General features: G+C 44.8%; 1 protein-coding gene across 2 annotated transcripts; it reads left to right on the top strand.

The window, feature by feature from the left end:
* The first annotated feature begins 374 nt into the window (after window positions 1-374).
* LOC132399400 (uncharacterized) lies at window positions 375-22,155 on the top strand. Of its 2 annotated transcripts, none has more exons than XM_059979698.1 (10): window positions 375-530; window positions 3,948-4,055; window positions 5,617-5,755; window positions 8,485-8,630; window positions 12,658-12,806; window positions 15,231-15,378; window positions 16,755-16,845; window positions 17,497-17,575; window positions 18,349-18,428; window positions 19,975-22,155. In XM_059979698.1, the coding sequence occupies exons 2-10, from the start codon at window positions 4,010-4,012 to the stop codon at window positions 20,765-20,767; spliced, it is 1,671 nt and encodes a 556-aa protein (XP_059835681.1). In that variant the 5' UTR covers window positions 375-530; window positions 3,948-4,009; the 3' UTR covers window positions 20,768-22,155. The 2 variants fall into 2 exon arrangements, with proteins under 2 accessions (XP_059835681.1, XP_059835682.1); XM_059979699.1 differs by lacking the exon at window positions 375-530 and adding an exon at window positions 952-1,142.
* Window positions 22,156-22,440: the final 285 nt, after the last annotated feature.

Raw genomic sequence — 22,440 nt, 5'->3', positions numbered from 1 at the left:
CGGGACCGGTGTATTGCTCCATGGAATAGCCGAGCGTGGGATTCCTCTTAACTGCCCTGGTAGCCCTCGAGGGAGTAGACTGAACAAAGGCTCAGGAGATGTTGGTCCGCAGTGAATCATTTACATTATGGTAAGGGCTCGGAGCGTGGTCTGTAATTTCCAGTCAACTTTTACGTACATTGAATTAGTCATCGATCTGTCAAAGTGGAAGTGAACTCAAACCTACTTTAGGGAAGTTCCCACAAATATCTTTAACTCCTGAAGATCAACTCCTACGCGGCTTTGACTGAACTGTACCACTCTGCACTCGGGGTGGGGGGGAGGCACACTAAGAGTTAAATCCCTTAACCCAGCAACGTAATACATTGACGAAGAGTCTATGTGTGTAGCTTGGCACGGCTCAGAAAGGGAAGTCAATATGTAAATCTCCCTTGCACAGCTAACTATTTTTTGAACATTTTAACTTCCTCAAACAAGATCAGTCTGCGAACGGACACACCTGGAGAGGGAGCTCGCCCACTTACTCAAAGGTACAGGGTCCCTTCCGTTGCGGAGAGGGGTCGTGGGGGTAGTTACCTGCGCTGTGGGAGACCTAGGATTTCATTCAATGTTTTACACGGAAATTAATCAAAATTTATTATCAATGAGCAAGCAGTATGTTGCGTTATTGCTCAGTAAGCTGTTAATTTTAAAACATTTTTTTTCGGGATTCTGTACGTTATAGCCAACTTTGCGGTTTTCCTGTCTTTCCGTCTCTGGTTTGGGAGACCGGTACCCTCCCTAGATCCTGCCCGGAACATGTTAGAAGACGCCACTGGCAGTCGAAATACTGTCCCGTTGTTAAGACGACTGGCACTTCGGCTCGGGAGGAGCAGCAGGAAAATCCACTGAGAGACTGGCGATATGGTCCTGGGATCGGCGGCGCAGTCCCGAGGGCAGCTCTCTGTCACTGGAAGGGCTCTAGCAGAGGAGCAGGACTGAGGAAACACGACATAGTTGGAGGAGCAGTGTCTCAGAACGAGTGCTGATGACTCAAACCCTCGGCGTGGCGTGAAACCCCGGAGTAAACTTCACTCACCTCGACACAGCTGATCCCACAACCTATGGACTCACTCTCAAGGACGCTACAGCTCCTGTTCTGAGTATTTATTGGCTAACTTATTATTGGCTTCTTTTTTGTATTTGTGTTTGTCTTTTGCATTTTGGCTGTTTGTCAGTCTTCGTCATTTTTCATTGATCATATTGTATTTCTCTGTGAATGCCCGCAAGAAAATAAATTCAGGGTAGCACATACCACAGCCCTGCGGACGGGAATTTTTAAAAATAACTCAGTTGGAGTTGGTTTCACTTCACTGAAGTACAGTGAAAATTCTACTCCATCATTACACACTGCACTGAGTTACTATAAAGTAAATTAATAATTAAGGCCAGGTACGAAGCTCAGAACAGAGGGGCGTCTTCTTAGAACAGAGATGAAGAGGGATTTCTTCAGCCAGAGAGTGGAGAATCTGTGGAATTTGTTGCCACAAACATCTGTGGAGGCCAGGTAGTTGGGTACATTTCAAAGTTCAAAGTAAATTTATTATCAGAGTACATGCATGTCACCACATGCAACCCTGTGGGTACAGTTAGCACATTATTTAATTGTATCTAAGGCAGATTCTTGATTAGTCAGGGGATGAAGGGATACGGCAAGAAGACAGGAGGTTGGGGCTGAGGGGGAAATGGATCAGCCATGATGAAATGGTAGAGCAGATTCAACAGGCTGAATTTTGCTCCAATATCTTGTGGTCTTATCAGAATAAAGTTCAAAAGCTACGGAGAAAGTGCAGTACAGGTAGATGTAAAGTGCAGGGTCATATTGAGGCCATTGGGCTATGTGCCTATCCAGGCATCTCTTAGAAGATCCTATTGTCTCTGTAGGTTTTCTATGTGTCTGACTAGGGAATAGACATAACAACAGGGTGGAAGCTGTCCTTGAGCTTGGTTCTTTCAGGCTTTTGTATCTCCTGCCCAAAGGGAGTGGGAGAAGAGTGGATGACAATGCTGAGGCAGCAGACAGAAAATCTCTACAACGGGCAGTCAAAACTGCCCAAAACATCAAAGGCACCAGCCTGCCCACCATCAAGGGCATTTATACAGTGCAGAAAGGTGCCAGAAACATCATAAAGGATCCCACCCACCCTGCTCGTGAACAGTTCGTCCCACTCCCATCAGGGAGGAGGCTACATAGCATCCATGCCAAGACCACAGCTCTCAAAAACAGTTACCTTTCCAAGCAGAAAGCTGATCGACATGTCTGCCATCGAACCCTCCAACACCACTACTTCACCAGCTCCTGTTGGTCACCTTCTGTACAGACACTCCTGTGTCCAGCATCACCTTATGGATATACAATCAATGTACTGTATATAAGCTATCTTGTGTATTTATTGTGTTCTTTGTCTTACTGTGTTTTTTTTTCCGGTTACATTGGATCCGGAGGAACAATTATTTCATTCTCCTTTACACTTGTGTATTGGAAATGACATTAAACAATCCTGAATCTTGAGAATTGTGGACAGAGTTCATGGAGGTGGGGGGGGGGGGGGCTGGTTTTCTTTTTCAGAATCAGGGAACCATTGTTCTCAGCATTTACTGTTCAAGTCTAATTGTTCTTGAGAAGGTGGGGGTGAGTTGCTTTCTTCCAGTACTTCTGGTGGAGCTGTTTCCACTGTGCTGTTGTGGGGCGGGCGGACTTTCCAGGATTCAGACCCAGGGACAATGACGTAATTCGAGTCAGGATGGTGTGCGACTGGGAAGGGAATCTGCAAATGGTGATTTTCCATGAATCCTCCGGATTCAGCCTTGGGTTTGGGGTCTTGGAACACTGTGGGTGAATAAGTGCAATGCATTCTGTAGACGGTGTACACTGCGGCAATGGTGAAGGGAGCTAATAATTAGGGTTTAATTTTGTTCTTAAACTGCAGATGTCAGTAGTCCGAAATAAAAACAGGAAACAGCAGCATGTTAGTGTAGTTTACAGTTCAATTCCCACCACTGTCTGTAAGATTGTACGTTCTCCCCCGTGTGGGTTTCCTCTGGGTGCTCTGATTTCCTCTTTCAGTCTAAAGACATTCTGGTTGGTAGGTAAAATGGCTTATGATTAGGCTCGGGTTAAATTGGGGGATTGTTGGGCTGTGTGGCTCGAAGGGCCAATTCTGTACTGTATGAGGCAGCACCATAGTATAGTGGTTGGTACAACACTTTAGAATACCTGCAACCCAGGTTCAATTCCCGCCGCTGGGTGGCACAGCTTGGAAAACAGTTAATGTTTTTGGAAGGTAACAGACCTGGTTGTTTAGGGATAAGGATGGGGTGCCAATCAAGGAAGCTGCTTTAACTTGAATGCTGTTAAGCTTCTTGAGAACTTCAAAAGCTGCGCCCATCCAGGCAAGTGGAGGGATTCTCATTGTGTTCCTGGCTTGTGTCGTGTCAATGGTGGGAGGGCTTTGGGGAGTTAGGAGGTGAGTAACTTGCTGCAATGTTCTGCTACTCTGTCCCATTCGGATTTCTGGCACTTGCAGATTTTTTTGAGAAAAGCCACGTAGGGAAGGTTTGAGGAACTGCATTGCCAGCTTCCTATATGATCAATAGACTCCTCAACTCTGATCCATTTGTGCTCTCCCTGAACACTGCTTACTGTCAGCTTTCCTCAGACCCTCAGTCTTAGCCATATTAACACAGCTTATCCCAGCCCGAGTCATGGAAACCAAGGCCTTTAGATGGGACTTCCAACATGCCTTGTCAAGTGGTTCTCAATATTTATCCATTTAGACGGCTGTTGTGGAACTCACTGTGTGCAAGCCGGCTGCCCTGGTTCCAGCATTCGGAGCATCCAGAAACACTAGACACCATGGGGATCCGGCGTAATGGCAGATTGTTTACACAGTGTTTCTTCTTTACAGAATGGCTAACTGCCTGCACTTGACTTGATTTGCTGCTCCCTACTCAGTTGAAAGGATCAGGGATGGCATTCTGGTACCTCTTAATCATCGCCTTTTGGCTCGGTCAAGGTCAGTGATATTCGCACAGTGACCAATTGGTCTTTATTTAACAAGTGGTTCTAGGTGATATCACTTTCACTCTGAAACAGCTGGCAGAGCAATCTTTAGATGGAGACTATGGACATGGAAGAAACTGAAGAAGGGCTGGAGAATGGGATAAGTAGAGATGGATATTTGATGATCAGCAAGGACAAGATAGGCTACATTTCTGAATGAAATCATTTATTCCCAGAGCTCCTCTGCTGACTTGCATGATGGTGGTAACTCAGCCAGTTTATCCAAGATTAGGGGGGAGTGACAGAATACGTCTAGACCGGCTGGATATTATAAAGTGTGGGGATTGAGGGGAGAGTGAGATTAGACTGGCTGGAGTATGAAAATTCTGTGGAAGACTATAGATTAGGTGTGATATTAAAGTACGTGGGGAGGAAGAAGGTAATTGGATTAGACTGGTTGGGGAAATACGGGTTTGGAGAGTGAGGGGATCAGACAGGTGGCATGGATTAGGCAGAGGAAGCACCAGTTCTAGATCTCTGTCACTTCATTGAGCTTATGTACTAAGACATCCAGATCTTAGTTGAAAATCAACATTTAACAATCTCGCATCATTTTTTAAAATAAAGCTAGATGTCTGTATTTTTTTTTAGCACATACTTTCAGTTTATCCATCTTGGATCTGAGGATCGCTGGTGTTGAGGTGGAGGGGTGGGGAGAGTGGGCAAACATAACTGCCCTCACCCACCCCCTGATAGCTGCAAAGAGAACAAATCCACTTGTTGCCTATAAAGTAAAAGTTGTTTGTTCTACTTTTTGTGGGAACTGTCCCAATCAAGAAGCGGACAGTGGCCTTCTGCAGAAGCTTGCTGTGATATGCTGGGTGTCGTTGTACCCACGTCTCTGTGGAGTGGGATAGATCTAGGATGATGTTTCTCTTCCTGCCCGCCTGATCCGATGTTCTCCTTTATTACCTCACCCAGGCTAATCAAAGATTCTTCCTCCTCCCCAGTCTGATCCATTAATATCCTCCATTCTCCAACATATTCCAACCACTTTAAACTTATTCCATCACTCTCCCCTTTTCTTCAATACCTCAAAACCAAAATGCTGTGGCTTCTTAAAATCTGAAATAGAAACTCAGCATGCCAGATAGTATCGGTGGAGCAGTGTTTCAAGTCGATGAAGCTATCAGCAGATCTGCCCAAATGGAGATAAGATAGCTTTAATACTTAGAGGAAATGCGAGAGGCAGAGAGAAGTCGGAGGTGAATGGTTGTTACGGAGTAGAAGGCAGCAGAGATTCAACCACAAGAGTTGAAGACAAAGGTGTAGGAAGTGAGAGTACTGATCAATAATGTGATCTTTTGAAGGACTGGCAGAAGTGAAGATGCTGGAATGATGTTTAATTGAAGCTGTTGAATTCAAACACTGTACAGCTGGCATAAAGTGCAGAATCACAGTTTTGTGTCCCTCTCACTGTCCACTCTACGCTTGTACCCTTGTGGGTTGGTGACTTCTGTAACCAGAAGCACTGAGACTGCTTAAAACTGACACATTGCATTACCTGTTAACAGGCTGTGATGCTCACATTAAGTGCTTCAATGACTACATCCAAGATGTGACGTGCAGCTGGCCGGCCAAGCCAGACACCAACTGTTCAACTGACTATCTTCTGAGGTATCAGATCTTGAGTGATCGCAAAGGCTTTCTTGAGTAAGTACTGATTCTCCAGATGAACAGCAAGGTAACAATATGAGAGCCAGGGTCTCGGATAGCAACACACACAAAACACTGGGGAATGCAGCAAGTTAAGAAGCTGCTATGGACAGAAATGAACAGTGAATGTTTCAGGCCAAGACCCGTCATTAGGGCCATCTGGACTTGAAAGAAAGGGGGCAGAAGCCAGAATGGGAAGGTTGAGGGAGAGGAAGGAGTACAAGTGATAGGTGAGGAGGAAGATGGGTGGGTGGTGGCGGGGGGGTGCTGATGTGAGGAAACTGGGGGGGGGGGGTGATAGATGGAAGAGGTAAAGGAATGAAGAAAGAATCTAATGGGAGAGGATGGTGGACCATGGAATAAAGGGAAGGAGGTGGGGAATCGGAGAGAGTCATGAGGGTGGATGAGGGGAAGGGGTGAGAGGGTCACCAGATTAAGGGAAAACAAAAAGTGGGGAGAGGGTAAGGAAAAACAAAAGAGTGTTTACTGGAAGTTAGAGAAATCAGTGTGCATATCATCAGTGCCTCAAATACTTAAAAAAAAATCATTTTGTCAAGCTGCCCTGCATCCTTGTATGATCCATGCATGTGTACCCTAGTAGCTCTGTCTCTGTGCTTCATTTAGACTGTGTCCTTTGGTTTATATCACTGTGTCACACTCTTCCCATGAACAATGCAACATTTCACAATTTCCAGCTTTAAATTCCACCCATTGCCTATCCATCCTGTCTGTTTCTCATTTAAGTTTAATACCGTCCCCTCAGGGGTCACCATTCCTTCAAATAATTTATCATCTGCTAACTAAAAATCATGTCTTGCACAATACCCAAGTCCATACATGTCTGTAGAGGCTGAGGAAGAGGTTCCAATTTTACAGATGTCCACAAGTCAATTTTGTCTGTAAGTCGGAAAGTACACAAAGGTAACCATACCTCCCCAATACTGTCAGCAATGGAATCAAAGCACCAATGAGTATATTCATATGGATTACTGCCACAAGAAAGCAGCTTTGGAGGAATATTGACCTGTGAGACCCCCACCATCCAGGACACGTCCTCTTCTCATTGCTACCATCAAGCAGGAGGTACAGTAGCTTTAGGTCCCACACTACCAGGTTCAGGAACAGTTAGCACCTTACACTTTCAGACTCCTGAACCAGCATGGATAACTTCATTCACAACTACTCCGAACCAATTCTCCAGCCTACTTTCAAGGACTCTTTACAGCTCATGTTATCAATATTAGTTTTTATTTGCAGTGACTCTCTTTTACACATTGGTCGTTTGACAGTCTTTGACAAATATGTAGATTTTTTTGTAAATTTTTGTATTTTTCCCATAAATGCCTCTAAGAAAAATGAATCTCAAGGTAGTGGTATAACGTAACATATATGTACTTTGATAATAAATTTACTTTAAACTTTAAGAAAGACTTTTAAGAAAGACCAATTACTAAAAGTGGAGAAAGGAAAAACCAGTCCTGCCATGTGTAGAATAAATAAATATACCTGGGTAGATTGGATTTTTGAATTTAATAATATTATGAGAGGTCGTTTGAATGCAGGGTTGTCCATGATTCATAACCAAGGGATGGACTGGATAGATAATAAAAGCCCTGGTACTAATCCTGATCGATGGGGAACACCACAGTGCACCTCCTTGTGTGAGAAACTACCCTACTGTTTCCTGTTACTTTTCTAACTTTCTAGGAATAATATTCCAACCACTTTTATTCCCCTACTTTCAATGTTGCTGATTAATGTTCTGCATAGCCATCTCATTTCCTTCATCTGCTAGTTAATCAAATAACTGTCAAGTTAGCTGGCCTTAATTTGCCTTTAACAAATCAATTCTGCATTTCCTTAATCAATTCACTCTTGCCCACATGGCTACTAACTTTAAAGTTATTGTTTCTATACCACCTCTGAGGTGAAACCATCTCTTCTTTCGGGACTGGGTCTATCCCTACATTGTTTTTGTATTTGGCTGAAACACTTGTAATTTTCCAATCTTCTGACACCACCCAGAGCTTTTGTAATTTGTTCACCTAGTAACCTGGGTTCATCCTTTCTGGACCAGGGGGCTGAAGTACTTTTAAGTAGAGATAAGTTTTTCTAGAACATTTCCTTAGCCTGTCCCAAATCTTACTTTGCAGACACCCCAGCGTTATCTTTCCCATATAAAGCTGATGCTCGGTACCTCTCCATGCTCTCCACCTCTTTGGTCTCTGGACCAATCCCTCTTCTCATAATACTTCCCAGCTCACACATTTATTGCAGAGTTTTAGATTTCCTGTTGTTTGCTGTCAGTCTTTCCTCAAACTGATTGGGAGAAGTACTGTTGGACACATCCCATGAAATGGCACAGAGACTTTTCGAAGGCATTAAGGGATTTGTGTTTCAGCTCTAGTTTTGAAGTTTGCCTGGCAGAAGATACCTCACCAACACATTTCCCCGGAAGTTCTGGCAGCTAACAACCACACCCAAACTAATCACAAACAAGAGAAAATCTGCAGATGCTGGAAATCTGAGTAACACACACAAAATGCTGGAGGAACTCAGCATCTAGGAAAAGATTACAGTTGACGTTTCAGGCCAAGGCCCTTTGCCAGTCCTGTACCCTTCTTAGATGCTGCCTGGACGGCCGAGTTCCTTGAGCAGATTGGATTTTGGCTAAAAGAGAAACGTGTACAAAATATGACACAGTGCCTCTTTTCATTGTTCTTCAGAATCACAAATATTGAGAATCTCCCAGGATCAGTTTGTCGATGCAAGTTTGGGAAGCAACCTTTGACCGCTGGTACTGAGTACGAGATCAGGGTGGAATACAATAAGAGTGAGATCTTTACCACAACTTTCAGAGCTTCAGATACTAGTAAGTAGAAGACTTTGTTCATTATAATGTTAAACAAATTATTACTGAGTGAATTGGTGCTTGTGTCACATGGAGAGTAAAAATTCTGCGTTAAGGCTGAGTATGGAACTTGTCCGTTCACCAGTCACGAGGAATGGATTTAATTCCCAGATGTCCTCCAATGAGTCATTATCAGACATCACCATCTGCCAGCAGGCATACTTAAGAGCTGATATCTGCACAGACATCTGAGGCTTGACAGGGAAGCGTAAAGTCAGGCAGTTATAGCGCGTCTCGATGATTGGGGGAACAGAAGGAAGATTCTTTGTCCACAAAACAGGAGATGGTGCAGAGGACAGGGTTTCAAGTTCTTGGATCATCGGAACCTTTTCTGGGCAAGCGGTGACCTGTACGAGTTGGATGGGTTGCACCTGAATTGGCGAGGAACCAATATACCAGCCAGAAAGTTTGCTAATGCTACTCGAGAGAGTTTAAACTAGTTTTGCAGGGTCTGGGGACCAGTAAGGGGAGAATCGGATCAGAAGATGTCAGGGAAAGTATTGGAAGGGCAAAACCGAAATAACAGATATGTTGGGTCGGGTAGTTTGAAGTGTGCATGTTTTAATGCTGGAAGTATTATGGGTAAGGGAGATGAACTTAGAGCATGGATCAGTAGGTGGAACTAAAATGTCGTAGCCGTTACTTAGACTTGGTTGACAGAGGGGTGGGAATGGGAATGTACCAGGTTTTCAAAGTTTTAGAAAAGAGGAAGGAGGAGGTAAAAGGCAAGGACAATATCACAGCTGCACTCGGGCAAGACATAATGGAGGATTCAGACACTGAGTCCATTTGGATAGAAGTCAGGAATAGGATGGGTACAATCACACTGACAGGATTGTGATTGTACTACAGACCCCCTCAATACCCATCGTGACATTGAGGTGCAAATATGTAATCAGATTGAGGAAATGTGTAAAAATAATAGGGTTGGTGTCATGGAGTATTTCAACTTCCCTAATATAAACTGGGACCTTCTTAGAGCAAGGGGTTTGGTGAGGAAAATTTGTTAAGTGTATCTAGGAGGGTTTCTTAATCAATATATGGACAGTCCAATGAGAAGAGGAGCCATACTGGACCTGATGTCGGTCCTGGCCAGGTGACTGACCTTTTAGTGGGTAAACAGTTAGGAACCAGTGATGACAACTCTTTAACTTTCAGGATAGCTATCGATAAGAATAGGAATGGTCCTTGCAGGAGAGTTTTACATTAGAGGAGGGCAAATTACATGATGAATTTAGTCAAGAAGAAATTTAGTGATGAATTTAGTCAAGAAGAAAAAGGAAAAGAGTGTAAAGCTTCAGAAGTTGGGATCAAGCGCACGAGGAGTATGAGCCAGAAAAGAACTAAAAACTGGAATTGGGAAAGCCAGGAGGGGCCATGTAAAGCCCTCAGCAAGTAGGATTAAGGTGAATCCCAAGGCATTCTATACATACATCAAGAGCAAGTGGATAACTAGTGAGAGGGTGGGATCACTCAAGCATTTGCTTGGGTACGGAGAATGTGAGTGAGTTACTTATTGAGTACTTTGCTTCATTATTTGCTAAGGAAAAGGATTTGGAGGACCAGGAGATCAGTTATGAATGTATAAATACATTTGGGCATATACAGATCAAGGAGGAGGAAGAGCTGGGTCTCCTAATGAGTATTAAGGTTGATAAATCCCCAGGCTGATGAGATTTACCCCAGGTTTTTGAAGGAAGCAGGAGGTGAGATTGCTGGGCCCTTGACCAGTATCTTCATGTCCTTTCTAGCCATGGGTGAGGTTCCAGCAGACTGACAAATGGCTAATGTTGTACCTCTATTTAAGAAGGGAACAAGGGAAAATCCTAGTGAGTTTCACATCAGTTGTAGGAAAATTGCTGGAGAAAATTCTTAGGCATAGGATATATGAGAATTTGGAAACCCATGGCCTAATTAGGGAGCACCAACATGGCTTTGTGCATGGCAGGTCATGCCTTATCAACTTATTTGAGTTTTTTGACAAGGTGATGAGGGTACGGGAATGTGATATTGTCTACATTGATTTCAGTAAGGTGTTTGACAAAGACCCTCCTGGGAGGCCAATCCAGATGAAGATGCATGGGGCCCATGGCAATCAGCTGTTTGGATTCAGAACTGGTCTATGCATAGAAGACAGAGGGTAGTGATTGTAGGGACTGATTCGAGCTGGAGGTCTGTAGTTAGTGGTGTTCCATGGGGATCTGTACTGGGACCTCTGCTGTTTGTGATGTATATAAATGACTGACCTGGATGAAAATGTAGATGGGTGGGTTAGTAAGTTTGTGGATGATATCAGGACTGGAGAAGTTGAGGATAGTGTAGAAGACTGGAAAAGAATACAACATGATATAGTTCAGCTGCAGACGTGGGCAGAGAAATGGCCAATGCAGTTTAACCCATGTAAATGTGAGATGTTGCGCTTTGGTAGGGAAAAAGCAAGGAGACACCACACTGTTAAGGGCAAGATGCTTAACAGTGTTGCTGAACAAATAGATCCTGGGATCCAAGTGCATAGCTACACGGGTCGATAAGGTGGTTAAGAAGGCTTATGGAATGCTTGCTTTTGTTAGTCAAGGCATTGAGTTCAAAAGTGAGGAGCTTTTGTTGCAACTTTATTGAACGCTGGTTAGGCCACATCTGGAATGTTACATACAGTTCTCGTCGCACCACTGCAGGAAGGATGTTGAAGCTTTGGAGAGGGTGCAGGAGTGGTTTACCTGGTTTAGAAGGCAGTTCCCATCACGAGAGTCTAGATAAACTCGGGTTGTTTTCTCTGGCGCAGCATAGGCAGATGGGAGATCAGATAGAGTTTTACAAGATTATGAGAGACATAGATAGAGAGGGAGTTTCTGTTTCCCAGGTCTGAAATGTCTACTACCAGAGGGCCTGCACTGAAGGCGAGAAGGCATAAGTTCAAGGGGAATATGAGGGGTAATTTTTTTACTCAGAGAGTGGTGGATGCCTGGAATGTGCTGCCTGGTGTGGTGGTAGAGGCAGATACATTGGAGGCTTTTAAGAGACATTCAGGTAGACCATGGATGTGAGGAAGATGGAGGGATGTGGGCATGGTGTATGTCGGAGGGATTAGTGTTTGGGTTGCTTTTTGATTTGCTTTTTAGCTGGTCCAGTACAACATTGTGGGCTGAATGGCCTGTTCCTGTGCTGTATTGTTCTGTGTTCAATGTTCTAGATCTTCAAAAATATCATTTAGAAAGTTCCACGATACAAGTCAGATAGCACACTGGTGCAGCAAGTAGTGTTACTGCCTCATATTCCTGTGACTGGCATTCAATATTAACCTAAGGTGCTGTCCGTGTGGAGTTTACATGCTTTCTGTGTGATTGGGTGCTCCGGTTTCCCCTCTCATCCCAGAGATGTTCAGGCTGGTAAGTTATACAAGAAACTGCAGGTCCTGGAATCTGGAGCCATAAACAATTTGCTGGAGGAACTTGGTGGGGATTGGTGGAACTTGGAGGGCTGAGCAACGTCTATAGCAGGAAAGGATCTGTCAACATTTTGGGTCTAATCCATCGGGAGAGAGACTGGTTGGTTGGTGGAAGATCTGAGATAGGCTGGAGAATGAGGGTGATTGACTGAGAAAGAGGTGGTGGTGTGGAGTGAAAGAGGCTGGAACTCCCTCCTACACCTCAAGACTGCAGAGGTTCAAGAGGGCAGATCATCACTACCTTCCCATTGGCCACTGTGAAATAGCCGCTGCCTGTAGTTGCTGCAAACATGAGAGAGCAATGAAATTGAATGAAATTGTTCAGAGAGCCAGCAGGGTTGACTGATGGACTGATTGGCCTGCATGGTGAGAAATATGTGGAAGCTGTATGTTGTGAAGGGACAAGAGACAGCAGATGCTGGAATCTAAAACAAAAAAAAACAAGCTACTAGAGGAACTCACGGGGTCAAGCAGCATCAGTCATTTTGTCATTTGCTTCTGTCATTTTGTCTAAATTGTTGAACCATTCTTTCTTTTCCACAGTCAAGCCTTTAGCTCCAGACAACCTCATAATCAACGTTTCGACTGACAAAGACATACGCCTGTCTTGGGTGGACAAATATAAGAATGAATATCTTAAAGATGACATTGAATATGAAGTTGCCTACATGAAGACAGGAGGGAATTGGAAGGTTTGTATTGTCACTTCAAGTATATGAGTTTTAAATCACTTCTTCAGAAGTGAACTCCTGTAAATGGTGAGGATCTTGAAATACTCAGTCAGCTTCTGTGAAGAGAGAAACAAGGTCAGTGTTTCAGGGGTCTGACCTTTCACTAGGACTAGGAAAAAATAATGGAGGGCAGGATTTACAATGCAGAGAAGTAGGAAGGTGTGGAGACGGAACAGTGAAAGGTCTGTGATAGGCAGGAGAACAAGGCTATGAGAAAGGGGTGATGAGAAGGAGTGAGAGGTGGGAACTCCCTCACTAACAGTTTGCAATCCCACACCTCAAAAACTGCAGAGGTTCAAGAAGGCAACTCACCTCCACCTTCACAAGGACTGGCAATTAAATGCGGGCTCAGACTGCAAAGCCCATATCACTGGGATGAGCGAATAACTGGGCAACAGTGAACAACAGTGTGTAGTCTGGAGACGATCTGGAGCATTGGAAGCTATAGGGAGACCTAACAGAAGTCTTTAAGATTATGAGATGGCAGACAGTTAGAATCTTTCTTCCCAGGTGGATGTAGGGGTAAGGCTCATCTAGAGTCAGGGAACAATACTGCACAGAAACTGGCCCTTTGGCCTATGTAGTCAGTGCCAAACCATTGTCCTCCCTAATCCCATCAATTTACACCTGGACCATCGTCCTCCATTCCCCTACCATCCATTTACTTATACAAGTTATTCCTCTACAGGCAGAATAGATTTAGTTCAGGTTAAGCCCAGACTCTGTGGGCCGAAGGGCCTTTTCCTCTGCTTTACTGTTCTGTAAAATTAGAGAATGAGTGTTAAGTATAAGCAAGAAAAAATGTACAAAATATTTCTTTAAAAATAAATAAGTTTAGAAAGTGCAAATCAAAGTGTTATTCCAACAAAACTTGGTGGTGGCTTACCAAAGGGCAGAGTACAGTTCACCAGGTCCATGCTGGATTTCATTAGAACAAAGGCAGAGAGGTCAGAGTGAGTTCCAATGAGAATCAAAGGGACAGGCACTGGAAGTTCAGAGTCGCCCTTGCTGGCCGAGCTGAAGTTGTTCCATGGAACAACCATTCCATTTGCAATTAGTTTCTCCAGTGTAGGGGAGACCACATTGTGACCATTGAGTACAGGACTCTAGGCTGGAAGAAATGAATTGCTGCTTCTCCTAGAAGAGCTGCTGGAGTCCTTGGATGGTAAGACTAGGTAGAAGAAGAGGCTTTGTAGGGAAAGATGCAAAGCGGAGTGAATGTTGGGCATTATGGTATAAGGAGTGATCATTTTAGGAGGCTGAAAAGCAAAGATGTTTTAGACGGTGGCACCATGTTGGAGCTGTTGGAATTTGGAAATGTGCAGTCTTACGGTTTGGGGTGGGAGTTAGTGGATAGAAGGTGAGGACAAGGGGAACCCAATCTTTATCTTTGGCAGGAGTAGAAATGATAAGAGCAGAAGGAAATGAACAAAGATGGTTGAGGATCAAGAAAGTCTCATTGCCACTGACATCCTCAAAGATCTCACTCAACCATCATGGCAACCATGTGTTTATGAGTTTGACAATAACGGAGTGTCCCCTACTCTGCAGGATTAACATGAACAGATATACTGCGCTAGAAGAAGCTTATTTTTTAAAACACGTTAAAAAGGGCAGCTGCTTCTCGATGTACAAGTTTCAGTTAGTCCAGACGAAAGGTCTCAGCCCGAAACGTCGACAGTGCTTCTTCCTATAGATGCTGCCTGGCTTGCTGCATTCCACCAGCAATTTGTGTGTGTTGCTTTGAATTTCCAGCATCTGCAGATTTCCTTGTGTTAATGTTTCTGAATTGGAACACTTTGATTCATCTGCTCTCGACCTTCATTCTCCTGCTATTTGGCATCTTCATATTAGGAAGCATACAGGTCAACCTTCTCTGCACCCTCTCCTAGCACATTCTTGATTTGTGTTGGCTGTTAATGCATTTCCCTGTCTGTTTTAGTGTGTGTGTGATTAGAAATAATTAAATGTAAATCTAAATTCCCCCCTGGGCCATGGCAATTGGTGTTACATACCATACTCCAGTTGTGAAATTCCTGGATCTAGTTCCCTTTTCAAACTTCCACATGCATACTCCCATTTGATTTTCCAACGACCATTTTCCACTGAAGATGCAATGGATAACGGTGGAAGCTATACCACCTTCCCAAGTGGAAGGACAGCAGCCCGTGTTGGAGTGAGGGTGGAAGTGGATGGGAGGGTGCTGATTGTTTACTCTTGCATGGCACAATCACCCTGCAGTTACATCTGGTTGTGGAGAAGTGGGAAGGGAAACTACTTCTGAGTGGGCCGATGTGTTAAGCCCAAGTGTGGGGCAAGGGCTGTCAGAAGCTGTACTGAGGATTAAATTTTGCCCACCCTCTGCTGTTGTTGGTTTTGAATTAGATGGTCACTGCTTCCAATGAGAGATCGCTGCGTCTGAATCCATTTCTGGAGGTGGGATACACCTACTACATTAAAGTCCATTCCAAGACAACAGGCAGCTATAAAGGCACGTGGAGTGACTGGAGCCCTGTGATCAAGTGGGACTACTGTAAGTACCACATTCTTCACCTCCCCTTACCACCAGCCCAGCCACATGGGGACTCTCTCATTCCTTGTAAATTCTCCCATGACTTAGTTGGTGCAGCTGCCCATCCTAGACATCACTGGCTCCCAGTTAAGCAAAGTTTAAATCCCTCCATTGTCTCACCATTCGGTTTTTAATCCCCAGCCTTTCAATGTATGAGTATTCATCCAATCCTGGCCTCATGGGCATTTCTGAATGTAATCTGTATCAGACCAAATGTAGATCGAGTCACCTTTGGCAGTACATCTTCATTCTGCCAACCTTTCACATTGGTTATTTCCACCCACTCCTATTCATACCTTTGACCTTTGGCCTTCTGTGGTGAACTACACATACCTGTCGGGTCACACCCCCCCTGCTGACTGCTCCTGTGGCTCCTCCCACAGACCCCTGAATAAAGGCGATTGGAGGCACTGCTCCTCCCTCAGTCTCCAGGATGTTGTGTGGTGGTTTCTTGCTACTAATCGTGGTCTCTTGCAGCTAATAAAAGCCTATCATTCACCTCCCGTCTCCGAGAGTTATTGATGGTGCATCACCTTCTCCATTCATCCAGAGATGCTCAACACAAAAGCTTGAGGACATCACCTCATCTTCCATTTGGCTACTTTACAGCCTTAGAGACTCTGCACTGAGTTCAACCATTTCATTTACCAGAGCTCTTTGCCCCTTGCCTCACATTGCCAGAGTTTTCAGTTTCAAATTATTCTTTTGCTTCTCTTCTGCCTCTACCTATTTTTAAAATTAGTTGTTAACTGGTCAGTCATCTTCTTTGCCTTCCCTTTTTACCCCACCCTTTGCTGAAATTCAAAACATGCACATCATCTTCCTTTCCCAGTCCTCCTGACCTGGAACATCAACTCCGATATTTTGGATCAGGAGCCCTGATTTGCTGAGTGCTTCAGCATTTTCTGCTGTTGTTTCCGTTTCCCAGAATAAACAGTGTCTTTTCCAATCACTGTCAACATCACCAAGTTGCAAAGGAAAGGGAAGACGATGCCTAGCTTAAGAATTATTTTGAGGAAGGAACAAGAAGGTTAGCAGATTTGACGTAGGATTAGAAAGATTTCTTTGACTGGTGGAATTTGACAGGTACACAAGCAGAAACCTTTAAACTGACACATTGAGAGGCAGGTCACATTTAAACTGAGCCTGATGAATCTATGGACTGAGATCTCAGATGTAGAAATAACCATAACTTCTCTTTCCTTGCCCAGTCAGGACACGATTTGTCTAATAGTCTTGTCCGTGCTGTCATTTCTCATCTAATGAAGAACTGTCCATTCACAATCTTTAATCAGTTTTGATATCCTCTATTTTAATATTCTGACCTTTGCTTTCAGATTCCCAAGATTGGATTACACCTACAGTCCTTGGTGTTATGTCCATCCTCATCCCACTGCCAGTGGCAATGTGCTTCTATGTGTATCACTTGTAAGTGTTCATCAAACCGTGTGAAATTCCCTCGGTCCTATACCAACAAATACTCCCAGGTCAGATACAGAATAAATCTCCCTCTACACCAGGGTCCCAGCCTAAGGTGAACGCACCCCCTGGTTAATGGTAAGAGTCCATGCATTTAAAAAAAATGGGGAACCCCTGCTCTACACTGTCCTATCAAGCAGTCTCAGGACAGGGACAGCAAGGGTTTGATAAAGGGTAGATATTCCTCTAAATTGTCTCATCAAACAGTTCCCCATCAGAAAGAGCAGGGTCAGGTATGGAGAACACTGTCAGGGCAACTGACAGCACGGGATGGGCTCAAGGAGGAAACTAGAAAAACAGATGTAGAGCAAAGCTAAAAAAAAAAATCAGGCTAAGCAAGAACCCTGTCTGGCTGTCAGCATGATCAGACTCTCCCAGTTGAAATGACCATTTATGAACAGGAGGTAGAAGTTGAAAAACTAATTGGCAGTTCAGCTCAGCTTGAACTGGGCTCCAAGCTCAGCCACAATATTGTTTCCCTGGCTTTGCCCAGACTCTCAGGGGTTAAAGGGCTCAGCCATTTGACAGTGGCAGAGATGGCATGAGCTGTGAGAAGAGAGGAATGCACACTAACCCAATCATCTCTCTTCTATTATCAAGAGCAAAGAAGTCCTGGTGGGAAAAAATTCCATCACCTGTGAAGAGCTCAGTGTCCAAACAGAACTTCAACAAGCCACAGGTACAAAACCTGCTTAGATTTGATTTTTTTTAGCCCCCACCTTGTAGCTGAATGTCAGCTATCATCTTACACACTGTGAGTGGGCAACATGTGCCCCCTCCCCGCACCCCAAACACACTCGCACTCCTCACCCACCATCAGATGCCACTACTTCCTCGCCCACAGTCTGCCCCCTCCCTGATACCACCCCTCCCTCACACACACAGTCTGCCCCCTCCCTGATACCACCCCTCCCTCACACACAGTCTGCCCCCTCCCTGATACCACCCCTCCCTCACACACACAGTCTGCCCCCTCCTAGATACCATCCCTCCCTCACACACACAGTCTGCCCCCTCCCTGATACCAGCCCTCCCTGATACCACCCCTCCCTCACACACACAGTCTGCCCCCTCCCTGATACCACCCCTCCCTCACACACACAGTCTGCCCCCTCCTAGATACCAGCCCTCCCTGATACCACCCCTCCCAGATACCAACCCCACCCTCACCCACAAAGCCCACCCCTTCCCTCAGTCACACAATCCACCCCCCCAATACCACCCCTCTCTCACCCACACAGTCTGCCCTCTCTCTAATCATCTTCCTCCCTCACCCACTATTTCAAGGGGGACAATCGATCCCCAGCTCCAAGACAAGAAACTGCATTGCAAGAATGGAATTGCTTGCTGTAAGGTGTGGGTTGGAATTCTTAACTGATACTGTATCAGATTTGTATTTTGCCCAATTAACCCAGATGCTGAGTCTAAGCTTTGTCTGTTTTTGTGAACCAGATGAAAGGATTAGTTTTCAGTGAAAGTAAGACAGATGACTGCAAAGTAGAGAAGATCTCGTGCTTGACAGAAATATCACGGTGAGTGCATTTCAAGTTTTGGGACCCATCTCTCAGAGTTAGCTGATCAATTATGCCACGAAATCTATGCATCAAACTCAATCTGGTTTGCAGCTTTACCCCAGCATACAAGAAAATCTTTGATTTCTCCTTCCTGCCCTCTACGCTCCAGTAATTTTAGACTTGCCTTTGGCTCCCGTTTCATCAATCCTACCACTGTCCTTGATGCTTCAAACTTCTCCAAGTGTTTCTGACCTTGACTTTTCTCCCCATCAGCTTCTTGACCAAATAATGAATCCAGATTCACTGTGACATTGTTCTCAGGACACGGGCTGCACATCCTTCCTTACTTGGCCTACCTGCTGAGATAGAAGCCACAGCTTCGAAGACATCAAAGTGATCAGTAGATTATTCTCACACACCTTTCAATCTGGCTCCTTCATTTTCACTGAGTTTTATTTAAGAGATCTTGAGGAATGCAAGGTGCACGTGAATACAAGTTCTGCATTAATACTCCAGCTCTTCTTCAAAAAATAAGGAATTGCAATTGTGATTCTTGGTTCCTCTCACTGAGCTCCTTGCGAGTGCATTGGTTTAAGCAGAGCTCTCACACTCCCTCCACTTATGCTCATTCATGTGATCCGGGGTTGACCTATATTACCCTGACTACAATGAACAGCAACTGATTCAGTCCTTCTGGTGACGGAGCCCATGGTAGGGAGCTCCAGGATTTGTACCTAGCATCGTCAAAGGAACAGAGATCTATTTCCATTCGGGGCAGAGTCCCATGTAGAGCATCAACACCTTATCCTCTGTCTGGGTGCATTACAGCCTTCTGGAGTCAACTCTGCTTCAGCCGGACAGTGCTGTGTCTGAATGGGCCAGGTCTGGTGGTCGTGAGCAGCGTCCGCAGGGGAGGCAGGCAGGGTAGGGCATGGCCCCTGACCTCTCACACTGCAGGCAAGAGGCTGTCAGACAAGGGCATTAACTCTTTCTCTGCTGCCTGACTCAAACATTTCTAGCCTTTTCTGTGTTTTTTCTTTAGGAGTGTAGCATCTTCAGCTTTTTTAGTTATTTCTGGCTCCCCACCCAGTTCTGTTGTAACTGGGGGGTTTCTCCCTCCACAGATGCTGCCTGACTTGCTAGGATTTCCTAGCATTCTCCTTTCTTTCAGATTTTCAATAATCACTCTGCCACAGTTTCACTCCCTCTCTATTCTGTACATACACCTCCCTCTGGCACACCAGCTGCCGTTGTCAGCCCATCTCCATTCTATCGCAGGCATTCCCTCCACCCCTCTCTGTCTCTGCAACTTAAAGTATCTTTTTTCCTTTCCTGCATAAGGGCTTTCAACATGAAACATTTTCTCTATTGCCCCCTCGCAAACCTGTCCTACATCTCCACCACGTTCTACCCTTAATGCTGATTTACAGTTCTGCAGTCAACCACAAGAAGGGATTTGCAGGTTTGGCACTGACACTGCCCAAACCACTAGTTTCACTTTGAGTATCTAACCCAGGGACATTACAAATTGTAATATTTTGCTTTTCATTCCATCTACATTCAGGGAGACAAGCAAGGTTGAAGATCCCACTGAGCAGCCCGGTACAGACTGCGTCATGTTCCCTGCCTTCCAACCCTTGATGAAGGACATCAGGCATGATGAGAAGAACCCCTTTCCTCACTTCCCAGGCTTTGGCTTCCCTGTGCTGATGGACATCCCGTCTCTTTTTCCTCTACCTATTGAGGATTTGTCGCTGGTTCCTTCAGATGCTCCAGGTTATTCCTTGTTCAACGGCATAGCCAAAGACCAGTGGGCAGACGAGGGGGAGGGCTACCGTCCTTTCAACAGTACTGAAGATGGAACACTCCCATTGACACTATCCACGTACTCGTTGAGCCCAGGGCCTGGCAAGGAGGCAATTCAATCACCCGAGCAAGCTGGCTATCAGACGTTTAACAGTTGTGTCTCCAGGCCCTGGGCCACAGTGACTGAAGGTGAATGGGACCCCAGAGAGCAGAGCTCGGAAGTGCTGCTATCACCTCTGGATCCAAGTGATGTTGAGTCATCTGAGTACATGGCTTCCAGCAACTGGACATTCCCAGCAGATGGCAAGGAGCCCAGCGGGAAAGGAACTGATGATCACCACGCTTCATACAATTTCACTGTGGCTTCTGGGAATGACTTCTTGTTACATCCCTTCCCACCATTTCCTGAAAGACTACCGCCCTCAACCTTCCAGACGGGTCTTCCAGGAAAGATGGAATTTCAAGAACCTCCTTCCATCCACTGGGACCCTTGCATGTCGTTAAGCCTGGCTCCTTCCCTGTACCCTCCCGAGAAAGTCACCTTAAGCTAGAGCCAGACCAGCGGACAGTGTCAGATGGTACATGGTGAATGACTATCGAGTACAGATCAACTAATAAAACTATAACCAGAATAATCATATTCATGTTTCCATAGTGCTAGACATACGAACTACCAAAAGCGCAAATAGGGCTGAATATAGAGGAACAGAATTCTACACTTCACAGCAAAGGAGGACATTCAACCCATTAAGTCTATGCTGGCCTACAGAGCAAGTCCCCCCTCATTGACTGCTACAAATGGGGTTATTTGCAGTGGCCAATTAACCTGCCAACCCGCATGTTTCTGATATGCAAGAGGAGGCTGAAGCACCCAGAAAAGACCCAGTGGTCACAGGGAGAATGTGCGAATTCCACATAGAAATACCTGAGATCAGGTTTGAACCCTAACTGTTGGAACTGTGAGGGAGAGGCTCTATTAACTGCACCACTGGGTCTCCCAAAATATTACAAGAGAGATAGCAGGCCTCTTTGTCGACTTAAAAGCAAGAGTATTACACACCTAGTCCCTGGATGTCAGTCCAATACTCAATCACTTTTTTAGAGATATGTGTAATGAGGAGATGGTCTTTTGCATGTTAATCCCCTTTGGAATAAAAGGCAAGTGTCCACAGGGCCTCAATACGCAGAGAAATAGTGAAACATGGATAAGGCAATAGACCATGCAGGCAAAAGGCAAAGTACTGTAAAAGTGTTCCCAGAGACAACTCAAAGATGCACCTGGTCTGCCCTATCAATCAGATGAAGAGCTAATTTGGCAGGCAGGAAGCTCAGAATTGCTAAAGCAGGTAGCACATAAAATGTTTTTTTTTGGTCTAACAGGCCAACATTGACAGAGAAAAATGGGTTTAAGGACAGTGAGCCAGCTGGGACTGTTGAATGTGGTGGGAGGGGGCTTTCTATCCATCTACTGTGGAACATCAAATAATGGCTGAGAATATGATATTGGGAAAGAGAAGAAAAAGCACTTTCTGCACATTCAATCCATATTTGGCCAATAGCCTGTTTGCCCAAAACCAATCTCATTCCTACATCAATATGAGTTGCAAATTATCTGCTGATCAGTAATACTGGAGACAAGATCCATGCAGTTTGCAATTAATATTGAAGACAGAAGTCTTTTGAGAGGCAGGACTGGGAACTGTGTTGCCTCTGATCATGGTAAAGCATTTAAGAGATATACTGTAATGCTCGGTAAGAAACTGTCTTCTCAACAGGAGAGGAAATCTTTGATTCAAATAGTCACATTGTAAAAGTTTTTAAAAGTCTTTAAAACTTGCAATAGTATTATGAAGAGTTGTTAACTGCTTTTTGTACAAGCACTTTTCCCTAAAATGTGCATTCTTGATGTTAAAACAATAAAGCGAGTGTTTCACATGAACGGGAGTTGCTTGGTGTATATATTGCAGGTTCGTGTTAACAATGACTCTGCAAAGCAAAGTGAACAGGAATCTTGTGCCTGAGAGAAGGGGGAAAATGGGGGGGCGGTGAGGGAAGAAGGGTAAAAGTACAGTGGAGAGAAAGAGAGGAGAGTGAGATTAGGGAGAGATGGAACAATGACAAAAAAGATAGAGGATACACGATACAGAAGGCATGATATAGATAGGGGATATCCAATCGGGAGTAGCATCTCCAACACCATCACACTGAGCAAGGGGCCCCCCAG

This window comes from Hypanus sabinus, chromosome 9 (assembly GCF_030144855.1).
Source record: "Hypanus sabinus isolate sHypSab1 chromosome 9, sHypSab1.hap1, whole genome shotgun sequence".
Lineage (NCBI taxonomy): Eukaryota > Metazoa > Chordata > Chondrichthyes > Myliobatiformes > Dasyatidae > Hypanus > Hypanus sabinus.
Note: the sequence above shows the minus strand (reverse complement) of the source record. Positions and strands in the feature narration are given on the sequence as shown.

Excerpts from the sequence above, each read along its gene's own strand:
- LOC132399400 (XM_059979698.1), top strand. The coding sequence starts at position 4,010 with ATGGCATTCTGGTACCTCTTAATCATCGCCTTTTGGCTCGGTCAAG. Across the intron at positions 5,756-8,484 it reads GATCGCAAAGGCTTTCTTGA|AATCACAAATATTGAGAATC; the intron begins GTAAGTACTGAT and ends ATTGTTCTTCAG. Across the intron at positions 15,379-16,754 it reads TGTGATCAAGTGGGACTACT|ATTCCCAAGATTGGATTACA; the intron begins GTAAGTACCACA and ends CTTTGCTTTCAG.